Source organism: Pogoniulus pusillus, chromosome 8 (genome assembly GCF_015220805.1).
Source record: "Pogoniulus pusillus isolate bPogPus1 chromosome 8, bPogPus1.pri, whole genome shotgun sequence".
In the NCBI taxonomy this organism is placed as follows: domain Eukaryota; kingdom Metazoa; phylum Chordata; class Aves; order Piciformes; family Lybiidae; genus Pogoniulus; species Pogoniulus pusillus.
The window spans coordinates 25,515,427-25,542,375 of NC_087271.1; the positions used below are offsets into that span (position 1 = coordinate 25,515,427).

Below are 26,949 nucleotides of genomic sequence, written 5' to 3' on the forward strand. Positions count from 1 at the left end.
CTGGAGGTGCTTAAGACCAGGCTGGATGAGGCTCTAGACAGCCTGACCTAGTGTGAGGTGTCCCTGCCCATGGCAGGGGGGTTGGAATGATCCTGGTGATTCCTTCCAACCCTGACTGATTCTATGATGCTAAGAGTAGTGGTCACAAGCGACCATCTGGACTGTGGTTACACTTCTTACTGCTAGGGCCCAGGTTGCTCTAGACCCATGAGGAGAGCAAAGCTGGGATCACAGTATCACAGTATCATCAGGGTTGGAAGAGACCTCACAGATCATCAAGTCCAACCCTTTACCACAGAGCTCAAGGCTAGACCATGGCACCAAGTGCCACGTCCAACCTTGCCTTGAAGTGCCCCAGAGACGGCGACTCCACCACCTCCCCGGGCAGCCCATTCCAGTGTCCAATGACTCTCTCAGTGAAGAACTTTCTCCTCACCTCAAGCCTAAATCTCCCCTGGCACAGCCTGAGGCTGTGTCCTCTCGTTCTGGTGCTGGCCACCTGAGAGAAGAGAGCAACCTCCTCCTGGCCACAACCACCCCTTCAGGTAGTTGTAGACAGCAATAAGGTCACCCCTGAGCCTCCTCTTCTCCAGGCTAACCAATCCCAGCTCCCTCAGCCTCTCCTCGTAGGGCTGTGCTCAAGGCCTCTCACCAGCCTCGTCGCCCTTCTCTGGACACACTCAAGCATCTCAACGTCCCTTTTGAACTGGGGGGCCCAGAATTGAACACAATACTCAAGGTGTGGTCTAACCAGTGCAGAGTACAGGGGCAGAATGACCTCCCTGCTCCTGCTGACCACACCATTCCTGATGCAGGCCAGGATGCCACTGGCTCCCTTGGCCACCTGGGCACACTGCTGGCTCATGTTCAGGTGGGTATCAATCAGTACCCCCAGATCCCTCTCTGTCTGGCTGCTCTCCAGCCACTCCGACCCCAGCCTGTATCTCTGCATGGGGTTGTTGTAGCCAAAGTGCAGCACCCTGCACTTGGAGCTATTGAACCCCATCCCATTGGACTCTGCCCATCTGTACAGGTGGTCAAGGTCCTGCTGCAGAGCCCTTCTGCCCTCCAACCCAGCCACATCTGCCCCCAGCTTGGTGTCATCTGCAAACTTGCTGATGACTGACTCGATGCCCTCATCCAGATCATCAATGAAGATGTTAAAGAGGATGGGGCCCAGCACAGATCCCTGAGGGACACCACTAGTGACAGCCACCAGCTGGATGTGGCACCATTCACCACCACTCTCTGGGTCCAGCCCTCCAGCCAGTTCCTAACCCAGCACAGAGTGTTGCTATCCAAGCCATGGGCTGACAGCTTAGCCAGCAGTTTGCTCCCCACTGAGCAGCAGACTCCACTCCCATGCAACACATCTTCATCCAGCACCCAGGACAACTGAGCCCAAGACAATGCACTTTGGTAATGATCATTTAGTCTGCATCCACCCACTCAGGACAAGCATCAGACCAACACTGGCAGAATTTTCAAGTGCACAGTTTGGGCCTCTACACCTCTCACTGCAAGAGGGTGGATCTAATAGCTGCTATTTCAGGATTTGCAAGGACTGGTCTGCCACTCTAGCACTTGGGAAGCAGCTCTGAAGGACAGGACCTTGAGCTTTCTCATTGCTTCCTAGAGTTAAAAGAGTTCTTTAAAGCCAGCAATTAGAGTAATGGGTTGATTTTCCTAACTGCACTTGGACAGGCCCTAATGGATCTGAATTTCATGAGTTGTACTCAACTGTGTGGCTCACTTCTGTCAAAGACAGAAATAGGATGGGGTGAAGTCCAGGCACTGTGAACATACAGAGGCATTTGCTGAGCCCCCAAAGCCAGGTGTGCCTACTCATGCTGCTCTCTCTCCTGCACCATTCCCCAATCCTGGTGAGAAGTCCAGAGCAGGGATCCTTTCAATTAGCTGTTTCCCAGAATCTCTTAGAGTGCCAACTCAAAAAAGGAAAGGATGGAGGCTCGGATATAACTTGCCTGCCAGCAAGTAAGGACAATGACGTGAGGGATGGCATGACCATCAACTGAGACACAGAAAGAAGAAGTTGTTCCCATAATAAATGCCAATTCTAATCCCATATACTTTCTTTTGGCATTTTTCAAGACAAAGTAGGGGCCACAATCAAAGCAACTTCTCCTGCCTCTGCTGCTCACACTTCTCCTTGCCTGCTTTGGAAAAAAAAAACCACAGACCACACTATACATTGAAGGCACACAAAAAGTTAACACAAAACTTTCCTTCAAAAAATGTGCTTTAGTTCTCTATTTCTTCCCTCCACCTTCCCCACTCAGGTCCTTACTGTCACACATCCTTTCCTTCCCCTAGCTCCTTCCTTTAACAACAAAAACATAATAAAAGAAAAGCACCCACAGGACACCACGTGCTATATCCTGCTCTGTCTGTCCTTAGTTTCCCTCCTAGCCTTGCCCCTCTACATCCCTCTTTTAAAGCAGCCCAACTGCCAGGCAGTGGGACTGCAGAAGGATCATCCCAACCCTGCACATCAGGGTCAAGGTACCTGAAAGGCAGAATTTAGCTTTTCCTGAACTATGCTACAAAAACTCTGCAGAGAGACTGTCTGCATGTCTGCTTTCTCCTGTGGAAGCAGTGGCCCTTCTTTTTTCTGCACCTAGGCTTCCTCATCCTCCTTTCAAGCTGCTAGTTGGCAGGTCCACAGAATTGGGAAGGGGCAGGATAGGTCAGTGGGGGCATGACTGAGGCAAGCAGAAAGCTAATTAAGCAACAGCCAACCCTTGATGAGAGCAGGGAAGCATCCAAGGAACAGATGACGGCAGGACACCAGTGTCAGTGACACCACTGCACAGCATCTCTCCTGTGCTCCCAGTCATGTCGGTGTGAGGATCCAAGCCACTGACAACACACTACAGCTCTAGGTGAGTAGCACGCTGGAAGGAAAGGATCCCTGACTCCTGCTCCATCACAGCCCCCTGCTGAGTTTGATAAAATAAACTCCATAAAGCAGGGTCTGCGAAAGAGAAAGAAGCCCCCTCCATCCTCCAGATATATGAGCATCTTAGAAGGTAAAATAAGGAAGACAGACAAGTGGACAGACAGACACTGCTGAGAAAGCTCACAGGAAGCTTAGGAAGGTTCCAAGAAGAGACTGGGTTATGACTAGGAAAGCCTGCTTTGGCTGGCAGGCTGGACTTTAGCTCCCAGCTCCTCCTGGCTGTGCTGTCCACTGGTATGCCCAGGCTGGATGAGCCTCCCCATTCTGCTTTTTAGGGTGGTACTTTCTTCACCCAGGACTGGCATGGTACCAGCAGCAAGGGAGGCTGCTTCAGGGAGAAGCTTTCCAGCAAAGACACCATCAGCCCCTCAGCAGTATAAGTGTCACACTCCTGCCACTTTGCCTCTCCTGGCAAATGCAGCTGCTACTGGAACCTGGACTATCAGCGAGTGAGATGGAGGAACAAGGCATCACTCTCCACCCCTCCAGCATCAATGACCCCAGCACCATCAGGCTGTCTCTTTCAGCACACCATTCTCAGATAAGAGCTTTCTGGACCTGCTTCTACTCAGTTCTCCTTTTAAATGACATCTCAGGCACTGCCATCTCTCAAAGACCTCTGCTCCAGTACTTCAGCAAGTTTCCCTTTCACTCTGTTAAATCAGTGGGTGGCCTGGAGATGTGGAGCTCAGAAGAACCACATCCCCCCTGCCCTGCTGTGGTGGGTACACAAACCTACAAGCTCCCTGTCATCTCATTCACACCTCTCACTGATACGTTGCAGCATCCAGAGACAGGCTGCCCTAGCACCCCCACTGCGAGCTCCTGGGAGCAGGACCCATGGGATTTGAAGGACTCACACCAGGTCAGAGCTGCTTCTGTCTGTGCACTGGGGAAGTACCCTTTCCCCATCGATCTGTGTCACCTCCAGCATATCCCAGCTTCCAGAAAAGGAAATGCCAGTTCATCTAACCCTAAAACATTATGGCTTTGCATTCAGGCAGCTGGACCTGCCCTGAGAAAGACAAAGGGAAGTGAAACCATTTAAAAGGGAGCTCCCAAAGGGAGCAACTGAGCCACTCCAGAGCAGCACAGTAAATTCTCTTTAGTGAATCAGCCTGCTAACAGCACCCTCAGCAGCCAACAACAGACTTCTTCAGTGAGGAATCTTTCCTCCTCCCCACAGAGTAAAGAGCAGGTGCCTGGCACCTCACTGGCCATGACTCATCCGTGAGGTGTGATGGTGCTACTGGGAACAGGACAGATAGAAGAAATGCTCTCACTGGAAGAACTCTCCATGAACTTCCACGATAAGTAACCTCTGGAGCCTGTGCAAGACTCCTGCTCTGGGATTGCAAATGACTTCTCTGACCTTTTGCACGTCAGCCCAGAGAAATATGGTACCTGGAAACACAGAATGTCAGGGGCTGGAAGGGACCTCGAAAGCTCATCCAGTCCATCTCCCCTGCCAGAGCAGCATCACCTACACCAGATCACACAGGAACACGTCCAGGAGGGTTTGGAGTATCTCCTGAGAGGGAGACTCCACAATCCCCCCGGGCACTCTGTTCCAGTGTTCTCTCACCCTCACAGTGAAGAAATTCCTCCTCGTGTTTCAGTGAAGCTTGCTCTGCCTCAGCTTCCACCCGCTGCCCCTTGACGCCAAGGCTGCAGGAGGCAGGAGCTCGCTGGGAGCGGCTAAAAGCTGCTCGGGCAGGCCGCGTCAGCAGCCTCGCTCTGCGTGTAAGAGAGCTCCCTCTAGGCCAGCCGCTCGGGTAGTTCGGAAGCCATTGCTCAGTTCCGTGCCCACGCTCTGCCCCCACGCCTTTAGCTCCGGAGAAGTGCCTGTCCGTGGCGAAGCCTGCGGGTCCCCCAGAACAGGTGAGGTTTGCCCCCACTCGCAACCCAACCCTCCTGCTGCGGGCGCCGGCTGCCCGCGGCTCCGCCTGCCGAGCGCACACGCGTGTGCGACACGTGTGCGGCTGCCCTCGCCTCCGCACGCAGCCGCGGGCCCGCGGGGAGGCACCCAGCGCAGCTGCTCCGCGCCGCTCAGCTGGGGCTGCGCCAGGGACGGAGCCGACCTGCCATTGCTCCGGCCCCAAGCTCCATCTGCACCCGGCTTTGAAACACTTAGGAGTTATTCCACCCCGGGCTGAGGTGGCGCAGTTCAGCAGCGGCTTTCAAATTCGCAGTACTAGAAAAATCAGATGGAAAAGACCTAATGCCGGAAAGTGCAGGGCCATTCCCTGCAGTGGCATCCCAGCAGCTTTATGCAAACAAGTTTTAAAGCTTGAAGTCTTTAATACAACTTCTAGTTTTATTTTTATTTCACCTAGACTGGTATTTACTAATAAATATGCAGCTCGCTCCATACAGAACAGCAGGTAGCTCCCATTTACAGCTGTATGTAACTGACTGCAATATTCAACACCCTTGCTCTGCTATGCAGTATAATACTCACAATAAAACACATACTCTATTTGCAACTGTGTCCATGCTACTATTCTGGTACGTGACACACATTAAGAAACAAATTCAGAGCGCGGGAAAGAATTTACTATTTACACAAAAAGGATGCGTTGGGATTTTCAATAAGTTCCAGCATAATACAGAGTCATTTTTATATCTTGTCTGCTCCCTTGGTCTTGCTGATTTAATACCTCTTTTCTCTTTCTAACCACAAACCTATGGGTTGTATATAGATTTTCTTTTAAACATAATATGCAGTGCCAGTGTGTATTTATAAAACTTTACTATACAAGTGTAAGAATTGCCAGAATGACCCAGTCCAAGAGCCATCCAGTATCCTTCAGCAGTTTTTCCCACTAACATGGGTTAGGCAGACAATAGAGTTTATTACAACCTCATTTTATAACCGTGTTAGTGACGATAATGCTGGCCTGTGTTATAGAAGCACAGTGGACAGGCAAGCAACGTTGTCCCCACTGGAAACTGAGATAGGGATTGTATATATACATGCATGTGTAGATATAATACATTATATGTAACTCGATGGAGACACATATCACGAGAAGCCAGCAAGAGCCATGGATAGCACCACCACCCACTCCAGACCTTGCACCCTGCCAAGCAGCCCTGCTAGGCACCGAAAGACAGGCCACAAGCCTGGAGGATGCTGCCCTGGTAAGAGTTAATGGTGGAGGTCTCAAGCGGGAGCACTGCAGGTGTCTGCTTTTAATTCTTTGCTGCTCTTCTCCCAAATAGCCCAAGGATTTCCACCCTCCCTCCTCCTCCTTTACAAATGAGTGTTTAGCATAAGAAGAGAGGCAAGAGGAGCCGGGGCAGCAGGGAGATCTCCTACAGCTCTTTCTAGGCAACCTGAGCAGGCGGGAAAAGGCAGCTGGCTGGAACCCAGCGACAGAGCAGGGACCATGGGACGAGTCTTTTCACATCTGGTTAAGTACTGCTAAACCCTCCGACGAGCTGCCTAATTATTACAACACTTCTGCCGAAAAATTAATGTGCTTGGCTGGCTGCACTGGGGCAGAAAGGGTAGGAAAGCAGCTGTCAGGATGCAGGCAGTGATGGGAGCACCAAGAAAAGAGGTTTGCGGTACAAGAGCACAAGAGAAGGGCAAGGAGCTCTTCCTGCAGGGATCCTGCTGAGAAAACAGCCTCCTCCCTGCTGGTTTTTCTGAACAGCCCTCTGGAGAGAACAGTGCCAAGGAGCTGTTACTCTAGCAAGGGCAACACTTGTGAAGAATTCAACCGAGATGGCTTGCCTACCAAAACCAACAGAACAACCTGCCAGCGCCCCAGAAAACACATGATTACCCTGAAGGCCCAACGGCAGGGCTGGGAGCAGGATCCAGCACACTGGGCTCCCCTCTGCTTGGCCTCTCCTCACCTCCTTGAACCTTCATTTCAGCAGTTTTCACAAAGTCCAAGCAAGGCACCTTACTTCTGTAGGCCTCTATGGGTCCTATAGGTCCCACTAAGGGAGCATCATTCCCATGCACATCTTTCTGCAAAACCCATTTTAAGAGGGCTGCAGAAAGGATGCCAGTAGCTCGTGGGTACTGCTCCCCCGGGGCAGCTATCTCCACGTTGGGATATGATCAGCATGCTGGTGGGTAAGCATTTTGCTGCTACAGCTGTGGTGGGATTAAACTCTCTTCCTAGACAAAAAAGTGGGCTTATTTCCCAAGAGGTGTCCAAGTACACCCAGAGAGCTCAGCAAAAGCAGCAGCCTGCTGGGTGCCTTTTACCCACAGACATTTGATGAAATTAATGACACAAAAGTAAGTATAAAGGCTAAGACAAATAGAATTGGCAACAACTTGAACCTTTGGCCTGTCCTTTGAAAATCTCTGGCAAGTCTCAAATCTTCCTGATCTGCTCACTAAAGGGATGACTGTCCCACAATTATTTCCCAAGCATTTGTTGGCAAGTTGTAGGAGGAAAAAGGCATTTCACTGAAGCTGTTAGTACAAAAGCTCAGCTCCAGCCAGGGCCCTGGACTCCACTTCAAATTATAATATTTTAAGTACCTGAAAATAAATATTTTGTCAGCTGCTGAGAATTAAGAAGTAGCTTCGACCTTTCAGAGAGGGGAACCCTGTGGAGAGCGGCAAGCCTCAGAGAGTTAGTTGCAAAACAGGCTTTGCCCAAGCCATTCAACCTGTCTAACACACACAGAGTCTCCCCTCCCATGCTCCTCATTCTTTGCGAGCTGTCCAGAGCCTCCTGGGGCATGACAGGCTCTTGTGCACCCAGCAGCTCCTTCCCAGCTGGTAAGCATGCTAACAAAAGATTCTGGAGCAGCACTTCACTATAAACTGGGAACTGTGAGTAAAATGAGCATCCCTGAGACAGCAATGGTGGTGTGTCGAGGCAGCAACGGCAGTGTGTCAGGGCTTCCTGCTTAGAGTTGCCAGTCCACTCCCACCTTGTTCCTTGGTGCTGATGTTTCATGTCATACCATGGACAGCCCAAGGAATTTTATCCACAAGGATTAAAAAGGCTTACTTCTGTTTTGGAACATCTAACTGTGACCAAGTACTCGGGCAGATGTACCGACCACCGCTCGGACCTCTGAGCCACAACCAACACGGTTCGTGCCCCAGCGATGGCGAAAGGAACCCCCACACAGCAGAACACCTCTGGTGTTCCAGAAGAGCTCCAAGAGTTAAATCCTTCTCCCTTCCCCCCAGTCTTTCTGCCTTTGGCCTTTAGATCAGCCCCGGTTGCCAGTGAGGACTCATCGAAAGACCAGGCTGGGCCTGTCAGGAAGGAAACCAGAGCGTCCAGAGTTTTGTTGTTGTAAAGACCTTTTTTTTTTTTTCTTTTTTCTTTTCTCCTTTTTTTTTTTTTTTGTTTTGTTTTGTTTTGTTTTTAAATTTTACTGCTCAGGAAGGAAGCCAGAGCCTGCGCTTCGACTCCAAGAATGTCGATTACTCATCCTTCCCTGCATTATTTCTTTTATCTCTCACTTTCATCTACCTTACTCCAAATTTTTCCTGCCCTGGGTCTTTCTCTGCTGTTCCTAGTCACTGCTTTCGGCTGTTCACCCAAGTTGCATCAAGAAATAATTTGGCAATTGTTTCTTCAGAATAAAAAACAAATGATGATGGTTATTAAGCCTCCATCCCTCCCCCCACACAACCTTTTCAATCCTGGTGTAACCATCCAGACACCATGGTAGTAACCACTGCCCCGGGACCTATGCACCTTCTGAAATGTGAACACAACCACACTCGGTGTACTACGAGAATATAGCAACCTCTGCTTTAAAGACAGGCAATGAGAAATGGCTCTGCTTGTCCAAGGTCAATAGAGTCCACAGCACAAGCACAACCTATGCTCGAGGCTTTGCCCAGGCAGCCCTTCCCTCTTCCTGCTCTGCGTGGCTGCCAGGAGAAGGCATGCTCAGCTCTGCTAATAAATGTGCCCTTCATCTTCAATACCCTCACATCAGTCAAGCTAGAAATGTGCAACAAAAGTAAAATAATCAGTATGTGACGAGTTGATGACACATTTCCTTAGCTGCAAAAAAAACGTGGGTCCTGGATCACCCAAATACTGGAAAGTCACCTGAGTACATAACAGGGAGACTACCAGCAAGTGGTGTCTAACTGCCTTCTCCTCACAGGATCTGCAAAATCCATCACACCACCTGGGGAATTTCCTTTTCTTCTTTGCCCAGGTGCAGCTAACAACCCAGACACAACTGGCAACATCTGAGAGAACACAAACCCAGATGTTTCTCGTTGACATCATAACCTTCCCAGGCTTTCACCAGGGTGTGCCCACTGCCTGGGCTGGTCACTTAGCAGAGATATGCATGTGCTTGAGGCAAATGTTCCTGAAGAGATGACCAAAGGTGAAGCATTTTTTTCAGTTTAAAGCCCCTTCTTCCTTGAGGTGTGCTGAAAAACTCAGGGCTTGATCTGGACCACGCCATACGCAGCTTCCCCACGCTACAACACCCCCGAGATCTCAGTCATGTGCAGGCGAGGCTGGTTCAAGTTCTCCCTGCCCAGCTCTGTCTTGCTCTAACAATCCTCCCCTGTTTCCCTGTTCAGTGTGTAGTTTTCATTTTAAGAGGGGAAAATAATGAGATGGTGGGAACATTACTTCTGGCTAATGGGGACAGAGATCTGCAGATTTTCATGGCTTACTTTTTCCAGTGTATCCCAGTCCTAATCCAAACATCATCATACTTATTCCAGTCCTGGACCAAATATAGGGTTGGACACAAAAGATTGGTCAAATTAAGAAATAACATGCAGCACTTTCCTACTTCCCACTCTCTCAAAGATCTCTTCAGAACTTACTGATTTTATTTCTGGTCTGCAGACTCTTGCTTCCCCCACTATTGAATCTCCAGGCACCTTCAACACAGCTTCCCTGAATATGCTAGCCCCAAATCTTGAGCAAAGGTAGGCTGCTGATCACCACCACTCTTCTGTAACCAGAGCAACTCCTGGAGAACCACACTTTTGCATGTGAACCCAAACATGCAGAAAGGAAGGAGCAATGCAGATGATGGCAACCAATCCCATGAGCAAAGGACACAGAAGCAACACCAGCAGTCCTGTTCAGGTCTGTGCACTGAGCAAAGGGCAAAACGGAGGGCGAAGAAGCAGAGTTATAAGAATTTAGCTGCTCATTCTCCCCTTCTCCTAAGGGGCACCTTCTGATATATGAATCCACTCAGGCTGGCAACTTTTTATTGTGACTGTTAAGTTCCTCAGCTCATGCTCTGAGTAGGGTTACCAAGGTCATTGATTGCTTCTTCATCTCCACAGTAAAAAAAAAAAAAGGCCAGTGGTCAAAGTGCCTCCTCAGGGAGGCTAAAGAAAAGTGCTCAGGAGGGAAAAGCTATCACCCCAGCTAAGAAGTTTGCTTGAGGCTCACCTCCAACTTACAGTGGGGTAATGAGAAGTGAGACTGGGTTGCAAGGAGGATAATAAACAAAAAGAAAGAATTGAGCTCTTGCAGCCCCCTCAGTGGTGCTGCAGTGTTTGGCTTGGACCCCTCTGACCTGTGCTGATATCCAGCACCTGAGATGGTACTTTCCACCCATCCACAGCCACCAGGATCTTCCATACTGCAAACAGCCATGAGGAGATGAGGTTCACTCAAGCCTGCAAGGGACAAAGGTTGGTGTGGGTGTGGGGTGGATCTGCTGTGGCACAGCCAGGCCACTCTGATAAGGCTTTTGCTCACTGAGCCCGAGGTACAGCACTCAGGATGCAGTTTGTCCCCACAACCCTCCTCCTTGCTCACTCACATGCACTCTTGCACTGCTTCCAGCACAGCATGGGCACTTGGGCAGGGGCCTCTGGTAGGAAATTTTGTGGAGCTTTTCCCCAGAACAGGAATTCAATATTGGAAGCAAGGTTGGAGTAGAAGGAAAAGCTGTAATCTGGTACCAGGTTGTTTCCTGTCCCAGCAGAGCTGCCAAAGCAGGCTCTGTGCAATGAGGAATTGTTATTCTATGTCTCCTCATAGGGAGGGATGTTACAGGACAGACATTTCACATACTAAATGGCTTTGCAAGTTATTTCCTAAGGTGCAAGGAAACAATATCAAAATCAGATTAAAAGGTGGAATCCTTTTTTAATTAAAAAGACTTTAATTTGAATCAAAGTACCAAAAACCCCAGTAGAAAGAAACTGGTCCATCAGGGCAGTAGTTAGGTAGACACTTTCTTCTCTGTTTACAAAACCTATTGCATTTAATGAGGCTTGTCAGAAGGAGCCTTCACCCTGGCAGCATGCAGCCTGCCTCCTGACTGATGCCCCAGTACTTTCTGCTTTAGTTTTCATCCAAGAGCTGCAAACTGCTCCACCTTCCTTCCACAGAACGAGCCCCTGCTCAGGAAACCAGCCATGCCAGCCAGCCTAATGTCTGCATCTGGACACGTCCTGCTCCTCTCACCCTGCTCAGGGCTGCAACATCACAGGTTGGCCATGCACAAGCAAAGTTGCTGGTACAGCAAAAAGTTCACATTGAAAGCTTTGCAAATTAAAACCCTGACACTGTTACTCTGGCAAGAGCCAGTTACTAAGAACCAGTGCTGATAGAGGAATGCAAGGACACAGTTTCCAGCTCTTCCTTTCAGGAGTATCCAGATACACATAGTACCTTCTTCTTCTCACTGCACAGCAGCCTGATCTTCTCGGGAAAAAAAAAAGTACAAAAACACTTTCCCACTCTGCAGTTCAGTGAGGAAGCAGATCTCAGCCTTAAGTTACCCAAAAAAGGGAAAGTTTTTAAAACCAACACTGATTAGAAACAACATCCCAAGTGAGGAAAAGTACGACGGAAGTATCCTACACCTGAACTCATTGAGCAGTTTCACTATCACCAGGCCTCCCTCCCCATTTTATCTGCATTTAAGACAGTAAAACTCTCTTTGCCTCACTCCTTCCCCACGTTGCTTTCCCCCTCTTCTGTTGCTGAGGGTACTGCTGCAATTCAATACACCAGCAAATGGTTGAAGGAGAGGAGAAAGTGGTAGCTAAAGAGGAATGCCTGGCTTAGTACAACCACCACCCATGTTCTAATAAGACAAGACAAAGAAGAGGGCAGAGACAGATAGTATCAAATCCCACACTATGTCTTCAGGCAGAGCTTTCATCACCTTGAGGGTTAGGGTCCAGAGAAGGACTGCCACTCAGGCCAATATCCTAGAAGCAACAGGAAAATCCTGCGGCACTAAGGTGTAAAGAAAACAGAATCCGGGGCAATAAATTAGTCTGTAACCTGTGAGTTTATACACACAGAGATTGCTCAGGCCAGCAGAGCCAATCAGCTGAACAGAAAGGTTGCATAAAAGGGGAGAAAGACACATATAGAGATTACATGTGTACAACTACAATAGAAAGGGAAAAAAAGCCACTTGCCCTTTTACAGAGGGCACTGTATCGGAATCTGATCCCACATTAACATTTCCCAAATAGAAATCCATTGTTCCCAAAGAATTTCAGTTGCTTTGCATAGCTGAAAATTGTCCTCAGAAGTCCCAAATTTGCTATTCCATCCCAAAGAAGAGAGGTGAAAAATTCGTACGCTATACAGAAAACTGATGTGATCAAAGACCACCAGTGACATGAAGCACAGGATAAAAATTGTCACAATTTGCTTTCAATGGCTGCTCTGCTTGGAGTATGGCATTAAAAGAAAACAACTTTGCCCCCACTAGGAATTTGCATTAGAAATCCATAATAAAAATAAAGCTTAATATTATACAAATGGGTACAGTTCTCTCTAATGCTCCTGATGCAGATTATGGTTAGACAGATTTTAGATGACAGTTATTTACCTCAGTCTAACACCATCTATGTACAAATGGAATTTATTTTATAGCTGTAGATATTAGGCAGGGAAAAAAAAAAAAGAAAAAGAAAAAGAAAGAGAGAGAGAGAGAGAGATGAGAGGAAATCTTACAGTCTCATGTAAAATATAATTATGTCTGTTTTCTGCTTCTTGGAAGGCAAACAAAGAGGGGAAAATGAATCTGCTGCTAGCATTTAATGGGAGTTGCCTAAATGATGTAAAAAAAAAATAACAACCAGCAACAATTCCCAAACACCTTCACTTTTGAGTTTTTTCCTTGCAGGAATTCCAGAAACTCTTAGACTTTGTTGTCTTGGACACTTTTGCTCCTATAGGGCAGGAAAAAGCCCATGCCTGAGTATGTGTCTTTCTTTAAAGACCTTGTAATTGCAAAATAGAGAGAAAATAAAAAAGAAAATAATTTTTGTTTGTTTGTTTAAATCACAGCAGCTCTAATGCTTGTTCTGTCCCTTCTGAAATGTGCATCCATTCCCCCTCACTTTGCCCAATTCCTTACTCAATCACCACCAACCAACCAGGAATCTGTTGCTAACTCTTGAATTTTGCAAGTTTGCAAGTAAAATAATAAAACTGTGCTATTACTGTCAAGAGATCCTGGCTCTCACAGTGCACTTTGGTCATTTCCTTTAATAACTGTAGTTTAGCGGTAATGATTTATAATAGTTCATAATATTCTACTAACTGTACTATATTAATAATACTAATACTTTGCCCTTGCCTGGTGTCTTCTATCAGAAGATATCAAAGCGGCACACGCCGCCGTGAGGGAGGTATTGCTATTCTTCTGCTAGGGATCAGGAAACTGTGGCTCCAAGCAGTGCCCGAGGTCGGGATTCCTGATCCCCAACCCAGCGCAGCAGCCACAGAGTCTGCCTTCTCTTCTCCCGCCACCGTTTGGTGACGGTAGCCGAGTCTGATCGATGGGGCTGAAGATTTAACGTGATTAAATCCTTCTCGAAAAGCAGGGTTTGGCCAGGCGTTTTGGGGCTGTGGTTTTGATGGGAAATACCGAGCAAGACGGGGAACTCACCCTGCAATTGTACATTAAATAGCCTCACGCCGGCATTCAGACACACTGGGCAAAAGAGGAGCGATAAATATCTACTCTGTCTGTGCCCATCTCCCCGGCAGGAGATGGATAAATATGACATTTAGTTGTTGCTCGGCGCTCCGAGGACGGCAGTTATAAGCCCTGACACCAACTCCCGGAGGATCCAAAAAGGAAGAGAATGGGGACGAGGCATCACTGGCATGCTTGAGACGGCATGAAAGCTGTCCGGATGGCAGCGTCTGCGCCGAGAAAGATTTTGGAGGAGAAAACGGCCCCAGCCCTCCCCCTCAAACGATCAATTAAAAGCCATCCTTCTGCTGAGCGCCCAGCGAGAACAGCAAATGAGGGCTGCTAGCAGAGCAGCCACCCGGCCGGGCTCTGCATGACAATTGCTGGGAAGGGGAGGCCGGAGGGGGAGGCAGCCCTGTCCCTCCTCTCACCATGGTGATTTGGTATTCCGACTGCGCCAGATAGCCCCAAATAACAGAAAGAGAAATATAAACTGGAGACCAGCAGATCCAAGGCAGGCCAGATGGCCCCGCAGCCGGCAGGGGCTGCTCCCATCCAGCCCTTCCCCACTTTAACTGTTCAAACATTTCTTTATCCCGACAAGACAATTAAGCCGAACAGCATGGAAAGAAGTCTCGGCAACAGTTTGCAGAGGGAGCGGGAAGGCTGTTGCCAGAAAAGCAGAAGAAAGCAGCAACTGCTGCATACTCCAAGACCTCCCTCCACGCAGCACATCTAGCTCCTTACGGACAGCGCATTTTCGGTGGTGTGGCAGGGATGGATGTGTGGTCCTCATCTGTGCTGCTGCTGCCCATCTGCCTGCCCACCCCCTCAAAAAAATCCGCTGTTGCTCTTCACTCCTCCTACATCATGCAGGACACTGCACGATGGAAAGCAAACGTTCCACTTGATTTATTTCATTATTTCATAAGCAGTGTTAAGACTGCAATTTCCCATAGCCGCGGCTGATTATTATTAGCAACAAAACGCCACTTCACCCCAAATTCTACCAGCCTTAGAAGTGCTGCATCGCAGCAGAGAGAGTCATAAGCATGAGCAATGGATGTGTGCATGTGTGCCTTCCCTCTCCAACCCATTGTTCTAGTACAAAATATAAGAAGATAGACCTTCTTTCCCACAGCACATGTACATAAGTACACACACAGCTCTCTACACAAGTCCCAGCCCATCAGCACAAAGCCCAATGCACACGCCTGACTGAGAGGCTAACTATAGACACATTCCTCAGTCTTATTTCCAAAGCACTGTGTAATTCGGGAATTCAAGCTGTGGTCTTCATAGCCCTGATGTTCATCACCTGAAGTGCAGCCTGTATTTGATCAATGGTGAACCAGCTGTTTCAAGAGGAAAACTAACTCCATGCACGAGGTGTACTTTAAAACTCTAAAGTGGAATGAAGAGCTCACTAACATGACTCACAACCTCTCTTGCAGGAGAGGAACAGGTTACAGCACAAGCTGTGTCCAAGATGAAATTTTATTATGGAAAAGAAAAAAGTTAATAAAACCACCCCCACTTTACCACCACTCCTGAGACACAGGGCAGGATTGCAGTGAGCTCAACCACTCATCCCCAAGGGACACTGAGAGCTGGATGAGCGTCTCTAGTAGCAGCAGAGAAACTGAGGCTAGGAGAGCCAGTGGCCACAGTGTAGAATGTCACCTTGACCCAGTCGGGTCACAGAAGTCACAGACAGCATGTGATGAAGACCAACCAGCATCAGGAAACTGGTACTCAGGAGGCCAGAGGTATGGGCAGACTTGCAGGGACAACTGCTCTGACAAGGCCCAGCTGCTTACCGAGAGATCCCAGCTCAGCATGGACCTCTGTCTGTCCCTTTGTGGGAAAGCGATGCCATGATGACTGGATACAGGAGGCCACTGGGACAGATTTTATTAGAAGCAAAGAATAAAACCAGAGATTTTTTTCTTTCTTTCTGATTTTAAAACAGGGCTATAGATCTCTTTTGCAGAAAGGAACATGCCATTTATTCCCACACCTTCTAGGAATCTCAACTATTGTATGCTTATTAAAGGAAACCCATAAAATATGTCTCTCAGTGTCTTTAACACATGTTTTACAAGAAGCCCCTAAACTGTAACAAATGGCATTATTATTCTCAGTAAGCACCTATGAGAACAGGCCCATCAAGTACATGTTCTGTCTGCATCTGCCGGGGAGTGCTTTGCTTCTCTGCGTGCTCCTTGTACGCTCCATGGCTCTGGACATCTCACCTATCCGTATATCACAGCAAGAGACAACTTGACTGAACGATGGCATCTCAGCCCAGTTTGCTGAGTAACAAGAATCACAACCCCACCCAGATGCACCCAAAGGACATTCTCTCCCTTCATGAGATGCACAGGCATGGGTACCATTGGCACACAACTCCCTCCTCTAAAAATGAAGAGAGGCTCACCCAAATGAGGGAGCAATCTCCATTGCACAAAAACATATTTCACCACAGGGCCAGGTGCTAATCTGGATTACATCAGAACATATTCTAAATAGTTCTCCTGAATTCTGCAGATTTCCTGCCCTGATGAAAAGAGGATGAGACTTGGTTCCTGTGAGTAAAGAGAGCAACCTCCAAACATTCCTGAGATGAAAATGCCTGGCTTTGGATTCTTGTTTTGTTACAAAGTATCTCAAGTGTAAACCTGTTTTTCTGGAGAACTAAAACTCAGTCCACTGAATTATGTTTTATTTAAAAAAAAAACCAAACAACCCACAAACAAACAAAAAACAGGCAGTGAGTTTCTTAGCAAATCACCAGTTGAGCTATGGGGCAAACCAGACATTTTAATGAGCTATTCAACAAAGATTCTTGTGCAGTAGTACAGAAGCATACGCAGTGCAATCACAGTAAGTCACTTTCCACGGAAAGCAAACCTTTTCAGGAATCTGAAAAACACAGATGAAGGATTCAGCCCTCTGAAACTCAAAGGCACCCGTTTGGCACATGAAGGAGGTGCTGCTCTAAGAAAACCTGACCAGTTTTGCTTGCTGTTGTAGAAGAGTCTGATTACATTTTAGCCTAGAATCTACAGCCACCTACCTGCAAAAGATTCTCCAGCAGCAGCAGCACCACGAGCAGGCTGCTTTTACAGAGGGTTATACGCCACAATTACAGAAAGAATTCACAGTACTTCTCAGGAGCCAAAACCAAGATGCAACAAATCTCCCTTAAAGGATACATGTAGATAGGAAATCCATAATTATATATGCAAAAGTCAGTGTAAAACAGGATCACGATTTTATCTGCAAACTGTGATCCTTCAAATTCCTCGCTGAGGAAGTTTTTCTTTTCTACTGGTCAACATCAAAGATCATTAGGATCCTCTAGAAAGCTCCGCTGCTTGCCCCCTTGGCCTCCAGCAAACACACCCATACGTGCTCAGGCACACACCAAATAAACTCGCTGTGCTAATGGGAGCAAAGTTGCCATGGTGCAGCATCTATATGTGACGGGGATATGATGGAGAGCCAACAGACATACACTGTCCTGGTAGTTACAGAAAAATGCTAATGTTGATTAAATGTCCAGGATGTGGCCTTTGCTTGGCTTTACTGTGCAGCAAAGATCTTAAAGAAATTTAACAACATGAGTAAGAAAAACAACAAAACCAAACATCTTCCACTTTTGCCCAAGTTCTTTAAAGTTTTTATTCTGGTTCTTTTCCCCTGCAGGTCCCTGCCCAGCTTCAGTGACAGTGGCCTGGGGAGCCAGGTGTCACCGTGCCTGCCTGGGCAAAGCTCCCTCTGCTCCCAGGAAGGAGGCGACCCACGTTCAGCACACACTGGTGGCAAAGGCAAGGCACGGTGCTGGGTGTGGGTGCATCCATCTGTCCGCAGCTGTGCTTTATGTGGTCTAATTCATTTAACAGATCTACTTCTTTAAATGAGGTGTCTGACAGGATTTTGCTAGCAAGATCCACAGCAGTTGATGCGCTTTAAATTCATTTAGCCAGCGGACTCATTCCTCTGCTGCTATCTCCTGGAGTATTCTTTTGAGCAAGCTTCATTTCCACAGTCAGTGGATATCGATAAGGGAAGGAGCATCAACAAAGATGTCTCTAAGCCTTGCCATCTCACCTGCCTTCCCACCAAGATAATTATATTACTGGCTCACAGATACATACATGCAAACACCCTCCCACCTTCAGCCGCATCTGCTACAGACCCAAAAGAGGGAAGAGGAGATGCTGGACAATGAAAGGAGCTTACAGAGCAAAAAGTAGCATGGTCAGGGATGGATCAGAGGGAGAGGAAGGATGCAGATAACAGATCACATTGATAGTGAAAGGAATACACGGCTTCTGCCTTCAGTGGGAATTGTCCTACCCTCACAAACACTGACATAAAAGACACACTTGCAGCATATTTCAAAACCAAAGAGCGATGGATTTACAAGGCAGGTTGATTTTACGATGACTTTTATTGAAAAGGTACGCTGGGTTTAGGCAGATGCCTTTTAGCACTGGTAAGTTAGCACAGTGCCTAATTCAAGGAGACAGCCTGAGGAAGCAGTGCCGACAGGGGAGACAGAGCCACAATGTCTCTATTACTCTCCTCGGCATCATAAAGGGGAGAAGAAAAATCATCTCTGAAAGGGAGAGGAAGGAGCGCTGCAGCAGGGTTTTGATGCAAAAAGATATAGTCATAATAACAGCAACAACAACGAAATTGTTTTCTAGGAAGATAATTCAACAGAACAAAGGAACCCATGTGAAAAGCAAACCACTCACACCTTGGTCTACACATCGGGTTTAGAGGAGAACTCTGAGGGTAAGTTAGTGCTCTTCTGCAGGGTGCCACGCTCTGCTGTCTCCAGACCACTCCCCATTACGGGTCACCTCCTATCTCACCAAAGCTGGAAGCCTGTCCTTCCTGGAGGACAGTTCTGCCCCTCTGTGTGGGTGATAACACAGGGACAAGGTGATGGCAAGCAGGGAGTTACAGTCAGGAGCACGCAGGCTGGTTTCCTTCAGTCCAACCATGATCTGCTGAAGGGCACATCATTTTCAACAGTCACCAAAGAGAAGAACCACTCAGAGAACGTACATGGTGCAACAGCTTATTGAATTGCAAGAAAAAAATTGGGATTTATGTGTCAAAGTGAGAGCTCAATGACAGAAATATTCTTAAATTAGCCAGAGGAAAATGCACTTTTGTCCTAACCTGAGGCACAAATCCTGAATGTGATGCATTTGCTCTAAGAACGGTGTGCATGAGGAAAAGGTCAGAAAGAAATACCTGAAGCAGCAGCGGGTACATATTTGCTACGAAGTCTGGGAAAGTTTCTGGCTACATGCTCCCTGTAGCTGCATCCCTGTTTACATGCATATATGTACCAGCACCTATACCCTCGCACCAGGGCAGCTTTCTGCATGGTCAACCATGTCTCTCCAGCTGTGTGCTGGAAGATGGGTTTCCTTCAAGAGCACCTCACCTTAAAAATCTGTCAATGTCCACTTAGAACAGAACAGACATGGCAGTGCTGTGCAGCTGATCTTGGCAGGCAGGAAAGGCTGGTTTCCCCTCTGCCTTCAGCAAGAGCCACAGCACTGCAGGACAATCTGCTGTTGTACTCAACTCGACGACTCAACAAGGTGCAACTAAAGAAAAACCGACAAGTCAACAGAGGTACTTACATCTGTCACTTCGGTCTTCAGGACTGGATGAGGTCTCCCGGTCAGAAATGAGGCCAGAAACAGCAAAGATCTTCTTTCCTGTGTCATCAACTTTGAGGGAGCCGGGAGAGCTGGAGGGGAGCTGCGTGCCAAACTCATACTCCTTCCCATCAGCATCCGAGAAGCGCAGATGGGGTGAGTCAGTGTCATGGCAGTTTTTCAGGCGCTTGGCCGGTGTAAAGGCTGACTGGTAGCTCTCCCGGTCTTCAGTAGATGCAAAGGGGCGGAAAGCCCCAACGCCACTGTGGTTCAACATACTGATTGGGGTGCAGTCCAGATTGGGGGGTGCAAACTGGGGGTGGAGGTGAAGCAAGGATGGGGGAAAGTCACGGTTTGCAAATGCTCCTGGCACCCCACCTTGACGATGATACATGGAGGCAAAAGTATATGAGCCATTGGTAAAGGGAATATGCACGTCCTTATCTGCTGATACGGGGACCCCAAAAGGCCTCGGCTGCTGGCAGGGAATGGAAGCATCACGGCTGGCTTCAGCGGTGGAGGCGAGAACCATCAGTGCTGGGGAGGCCAGCGGGTTGGGGAGATAGGGTGAGTTCTCCATCTTGAATGCTGCCCGGTGTAAGTCCATCGGAGTCTCTTCCCTCAGCAGGATCACAAGCAGAACTATCTTCCCTGGACGGAAAGCAAAGCGATGCCTGGGAATGGAGCTGGGAAAATTACTGGAGCATCATCACCCTCCAAAAGCTGCAAGGAAACAGAAGAGAGAAAACAACCAATTAAGTTTCTGCATTCATGTCTCTGGGATGCTCCAGCAGCAGGGTGGCCACATGTGCTACCACTGACCGGCCAGAGACGCACCACTGTTCTCATTCAAGAAAATCAATAGACAACTTCACACACTAACAGAATCGGCTCTGGCCCTCCAGGTTAAAGGGTATCATCTAGTGCAGATGAATGGAAGGGAAACCAAATATAATAACATGAAGATTTAATAACTCACTAATAAACAGGGCTCTGTCTAAAATTAACATAGTAACTTCAAATTATAATTGGAATATTATGTGGCAAAAGAGGCACGCACATGTAATTGCAATAAACTTAAGAAAGCCCACACATACGTGCACCACAACTTGCCTGGGGGTGTGTGCACGTGCAACCAAAACAAAACCACCTATCAGAGATAGTTACCCAAATAAGCCAGTGTGCATGGGGATACTGTACACGATGCCTAAGACATATATAACAGACACACATTTTCTCCCACTCTCACGGTATATATATGGGTAGGCAAATACTTGCACACAGAGTATTTGGTACCTTCATACGTATATACACACCACGCACATGTAGGAGCGTGACTGTGTATGGGTACACGTGTGAAATACACAAGCACCCGCACGTGCACGCACAGTCCCTGTCAGCCAAAGGAGAAGAGACTTCCCCAGTGAAATGCCTGGCGTCTCTGACAATATTTAAAATCATAATGGGTGCTTCTGCCATCTGATCTCTGCAAGAGTCTGCCTTTCGGGTCGGGGACAAGAGAGAATGGATCAGTAATTTTAGTTCCTAATGCACTCACTCTTAAGTAGATTTGTAAACTGCCCTGGATGTGCCATTAACATTTAGAGGAAAATGTTAACAAAATTTCTGCCTCGCATCTTGCTGAGCCTCCTAGGTTGGCTGCAGCCAGCCAGCCACAACCCCCTCCCAGGGTGAAAGGAAGGGAAAATGTTCCTTTTGGTATCTCCCCCAGTTCGTTCTGGCTTTTTGTGTTGTTATTTTCTCCCCCAATCAATCTCGTGTCCTTTTCTTTTAAGCTTCCGCTGCCTGCCATTCAGGCCTCACAACCCAGCTTAAAATACAAGGACTATAACTTTGAAACAATATACCAGCCGCTGGAGCTCAAAGGGCCAGAAAAATCATATAATAATAAAAAGCTGTTACAAATTGTGCCTCTTAAATCCAGAGGGTCAAACATCTCAAATAAAACTTAGTGAAAGAGTGTCTCCCTAATGGAGTGCCTTTTGTACTCCATGAATGAGGAAGCCTAGGTTAACAAAGTGTATGAAATCCAGTCTGGGGCTTTAATGCAGTTCAGTGATAACATTTCCTCTCTCCCATCCTGTACCCAGCCACTTCACCGACTGTTATTAATGCTGAAGATGAGTGGACATCATCTCTCTACTTCCTCGTTTGGCACCCATCCCCACAGACATCATTGCTAAATTACCAGTTTATGTATCTCACATTAACGGATTTGCTCTCTTCCAAATTTTAAATAACTTTCCATCGAGTTCTCAACACAGAGAGGGAGAGCACGAGATGCCAAGGGCATCCTGGGCAGTGCTGCAGTCCTGGGTACACTCGCTCTGCTGCTTCACACAAGGTTCATCTGGACATCACGAACCTGGAGCCACCAGCAAATCTGGAGCTGCTGGTGGCTTACGCAACCACGTAAATATACACACATGCACACGAGTGTATATCCAAAGAGATGCACGTAAATAAGCCACCATTCTCAGAACTAAGCAATCATTAACATGGAAGTGAAACTGAGCAGTCACGGGAAAACATGGATTTCCAGGGAAAGGAAAGGGAAGGGGGAAAAAAAAAAAGGGCAACCACCTCTGCCTCCTTTTCTATTTTCACTTGTGCTATCAGCCCATTACATTAAATGTATTTCATAAATTAGTGATCTGGCTGCAACATTTGACACTCCTGGAGGATACCGTGAATCACTACTGCCGTTTATTCGTTTGCAAACTTCATTACACCAGGAATAAATCAACACATTACAATATCTCAGACGGCCAAACGTAATTCCCCCCTCCCCCCAGTTCCCACTTCCTTTTTCGTTCTCTCTTGCTCCCTTCTCACTCAGCACATCCCCACCCCCCAGCAACGTGGGCAGATTAGGCTGCAGCGGACCAGTCATTATGAAAATCTATCGTTAATACACTCCCAATGTCAAAATGTCATAGGTTTAAATACAGAATCCAAAATAAGAAAACTAACAGACCTCCTTAATTAAAAAAATATGGATTGTGGGATAATCAGCTGGAGGGAGCGTTTGGGTGCCGGGCAGGCTTTGGGCACAGGTGGAGTGAGGAACTGCTACTTTTCTGCCTCTATGCTGATTTTTTTTAATTTAGCACCTCGCGCAAATCCAGATTAAAATAACTCCAGCTATTGATCTGAGCAGTGGAATTGACATTAATTTTAGTTCACTTCTCACTTTGCAAAGGGATCAATAGGAAGTAATAACAGCTGACATCCCCGCTGAAAGGAGGAGAAAAGACGGGCTAGAGACAGAAATCGAAAAGCAACCAAATAAATCAGCAGCTACTTTTCCACGGCATCAGACAAACTCCAAACAGATTGCAAAAAGTCTTTGTTGAATTAACTAAACAAGGAGCAGAGGGACGGGGTGGGGGGGTGGAGATCAATCTAGGAAGCTACATAAACTGTCTACCAAGTACAAAGGTTAGACGGACAAACTGAAAACAAACTCTAATTATTTTTTTTCATGACTATCTATATCCATAGTTATTGGGTTTTAAAGCTACCCTGTTCAAGGTGTACACAAACTACCTGTGTATGTCACTAATAACAAGGCTATACACGCCACAAGCAGGACAAATTGAATCAACAGCCTTTAGCTCTGAACCATAAAAAAATATAGATGCCTCAAGAAGGAACAAGTTGTAATCAGTTATCTCTGGCTCAGTTTTGGTTCGTCTGCTTATTAAGGTTGTAGCCCTGTGCTGAATTAGTTAAGAGGAAAGTCTGATAAAAGTAAGAGAAGCCATGACAGAGCTGGGTTTAGCAGGGATCACAAACATCCAGCAAGTGGAGAAAACAGCAGTGACTGCTGGTTATCAGGGTGAAACCCACTTGCTAATCAGCCTGCGAGGAAACGGGCGCATATGCCAGCACTTGCACACCCCATATGCAGCCACCAGATCTGCAGATCTTTTACTAAAATGTTACACAGAGTTCCTATTACTAAATCACCTCTCTGCTATCGATTAAAATAAATATAACACACCACTCTGGTTTCTACAACAGGTTGCATTTTTGTGGTCTCTCAACCATTTCCAAATGGCAGAGTTTAAAATAATGGGGTAAATTAACATTTTTCTGCTTCCAGAAACAAAGTTTTCTTGGGGGGAAAAAAATTAATTAACAAGCTATGGGGAAAAAAATATTAAAACAATAGGAAATCTAGGAAAATTGATGATGCATATGAATTAGCAGAGACCCAGGGAAAAAAATAAAATCACAATATCCATTTACATTAAAAAGTTTTTTCCCCATAAATGTCAAGTAGGAATTTAGAAATATGCTCTATGCAGAAAAGCCAAAGATTATAAAACAAAATAATGCCAGCTGTTTGGGGATTTAAGTGCTCAAATGGATTATATATTTGAACCAAACTGGATTTCCTTATAATAAATAAAACAAATGAAAGCTCGAAAGCCAACAAAGGAGAGCTCTCATCACTGGATTAAGATACAAAGGAAAAACAGTTAATTTTTTTTTTCCCAACGCGTGAAATATGCCAACTGCAGCCGCAAAACCGGACAGCTGATGTGAAAAACGGTTTAAGTGTGGGGGGGAGGAAATTAAATTAAATTAAATTTTAAAATAGGAGACAAGGGAGCAGGGGAGCCTCTGGCGGGGGCGGCCCAGCCCCGGCCCCGGCCGCTGCCTCCTCGCCCCGCACCAAGCCACAGCTTTTGTTTTCCTGCAAACTTCTTCCAAAAAGAAAAAAAAAAAAAAAAAAAAAAGGGGGGGAAAAAAAATCCAGAAAATGAAAAAAAATAAAATAGCGGGGGGTGGGGGTGGGGGGCGGGGTAGGGAGAAGGCCCCCGGGGCGGGCGGGTGCTGGCCGCGCCGGCGGCTGCGGGAGGAAGCTCCGGGGGGGTTTGGCAAGAGATTAGAAAAAAAAAATTAAAAGGAAGAATAACCCAAACAAAAACTAACACCCCAAAACAAAACCAACTCCCCCCACACAACCACCCACAACCTACCGAGGGCCTTGCTGACCGCCTCCCCTCCCGGCCCCCGGCCCCGCTCCTAAGTTGGCGAAATCCGAACGCAAAAGGCGAGCGGCGTGGCCGCGGGGCAGCCCCGTTGCGGCAGGCGCGCCCCGGCACCGGGCAGTGGCACCGGCCCCTCAGGCGAGGGAAGCTAAGCGGGCCGGCATCGGCCGGGCGCCTCCTTCACCTCCCGCTCCCAATTTTTCCCCTCCCGCCCGGGGGGTGTTAAACAAACCCAAATAAAATAAAATCAGAAGGGGCGAGCCCCGGGTTGGAGCCTACCGACGCCACCAAGCCCCACCGCCCTGCTTTCCCCGCCGCCAAATTTAAACAGGTGTTTGGCGGGGCCGGGGCTGCAGGCACGGCCCGCTGTGGCACGGTACAGATCCGTGCGGCCCGGCCCGGTAAGGCTTGGCTCGGTCCCGCCCGGCCCCGTCGGGCGGTTGGGGCGCAGTCAGAGCTGTTCCTCTTCTGCCTCCTCGGGAATTATTTGCTCTCGGGAAGGGCGGCGGGAGAGATTTCCCCCCCCCGCCCGGTCAGTACTGCCCGTTAAGCCGCCTTTCCCCCCCCCCCCCCCCCCAAGTTCTTCCTCCTCCTTAAAGCCCAAGTCACAAAGATCATCAAACGCGAAGATGACTAGAGTTGTTTGGATTTATTGCAACAATCACTTACCATACACATTTCCTGTGTGGAAGGACAAGCATTCAATACAACTCTTTAAGTAGACAGTTCCTAATGATTTCATTGTGGTCAACCAGATGTTTTTTATGTATTTAGATCTGTAGGTGAAGAATTATTTTCCATGCTTCCAACCTATTTACAGACTTCCCTGGTCTAGAGCTGAGTGGTTGGTTAAAAGAAAGAAAATCCTACGATTTCTCGATCGCATCGCCGGATGATCCAGAAAGTTTTCTAAAGGAGCTAAAGCGAAAACAGGGGTAATTCCTTTCGCCTCTGCTTGCTTTCCAAGCTACGCACTTCACGTGTGGAGTAATTTTAGCTCATTCGTTGTATAACGCTGACAGTTTAAACCTCCTCTCTACCTTTGTTTTGTCTGCAATCATAAACCCACTACAACGCGGCGTGTGAGATCCAGGCGCTTGGTTCCTACCTGAGAGTAGTCGGGGGCAAGGGCGGCAATCTTTCAGGGCTGGAGGACCCGAAGAAGGGCGAGGATGTTGGACAAACTTCAGCCTCGTCCAAAATTAAGCTAAGTGGCGATTTAACAACGTGCGTTTAAAATTTGTGGTGGGGAGGGGGAAAAAATTAACAATTAAAAATCTGTCTTCGAGCGGGATTCGCGCATTTTTGGTACGGCTTAAAACTGAAGTTCGCACGGGGACTGCACGGTGGCAAAAATAAAAGCTTCGGAGTAAATCAAATCAGTGGCTGTTCACTGTTTCTTTAGCGCACAGAAACGCGGGAGGGTTTGGTTTGTTTGGTTTTGATTTTTTTTTTTTCAGATACTTTTATTGCAAAATAAAAGCCTTAGTTTGTGTATTTGGAGGGGGAAAAAAAAAAGAAAAATAACAAGAAAAGAAAAAAAAAAACACCACAATAACCAACACCCCCTGGGTGGATGGGTGCGTGGATCTGCTTATTTCCGCGGGTTAAAAAAAAAAAAAAAGTTTTTGTTTTGCAGCCGCTGGGAAATGGAATTGTCGCTGCCCAGAGCCACCGTGGAGAGAGCGAGGTCCTTTGCGCAGTGGAGGGAAGCGAGGAAATAACTCCCTGCCTTGCCCCACCAGAAAAAAAGAAAAGAAAGGGGGGCGGAGGGGTGGGGGAGAATAGTTTAAAAAATACTATCTATTTCGGAGCGAGGAATCTGTGTCGGTGCCTGGGTCGGGACGCTCACCCCCGCAACGCCGAGCCCGTCCCCAGCCGGGCTGCCGCGGCGGTCCCCGGCACCTGATCCCTCGGTGGTACCGGTCCTCCCGGGGAAGCCACCGCGGGGGGGAGGATCCGGGCAGCTCGGGGCTTGCCGAGGGTGCGAGGGGTGGGGGGGGCTTTTATCTGCCTTTCCCCTCAGCATTACCATGCCGATCCCCACCCACCCGGCCCTCCCTGCCGCCGCCGCTGCCGAGCCGCCTGGCTTCCCCGGAGCTGGGGAGGGAGAAGGGGGAGAGGGCGCGGGGGGCTGGGGTGGTGGTAGGAGGGGATGGGATGTGGAGGGGGGGGGAAGAAACTTGCCCTGCAAAGTTTGCGTGTGGCGGGGCGGCCCCGGTGGCCGGTACTCACGGTGCGGGTGCCGGCGGAGCTGGCGGCGTGCGGGGAGCGGGGGAGTCCCGGGCGTGCTGGCCCCGGTGCGCGCCCGCGGCTCGCATGTAGCAGAGCGGGAGGCGCCGGGGGTGCGAGGGAAGGAGCAGTG

General features: G+C 48.0%; 1 protein-coding gene across 3 annotated transcripts in view; it reads right to left on the reverse strand.

Moving 5' to 3' along the window:
* RNF220 (ring finger protein 220) overlaps positions 1-26,949 on the reverse strand; it is a 244,999-nt gene extending 218,050 nt beyond the window's left edge. For 2 of the 3 annotated variants that reach the window (XM_064147713.1, XM_064147712.1), the window contains exon 1: positions 19,543-20,283. In XM_064147713.1, coding sequence (XP_064003783.1) covers positions 19,543-20,167 — 625 coding nt within the window. In that variant the 5' untranslated portion in view covers positions 20,168-20,283. Of the gene's footprint in view, positions 1-19,542; positions 20,284-26,819 lie in introns of those variants that run through there. The other variant, XM_064147710.1, reaches the window with a different exon arrangement.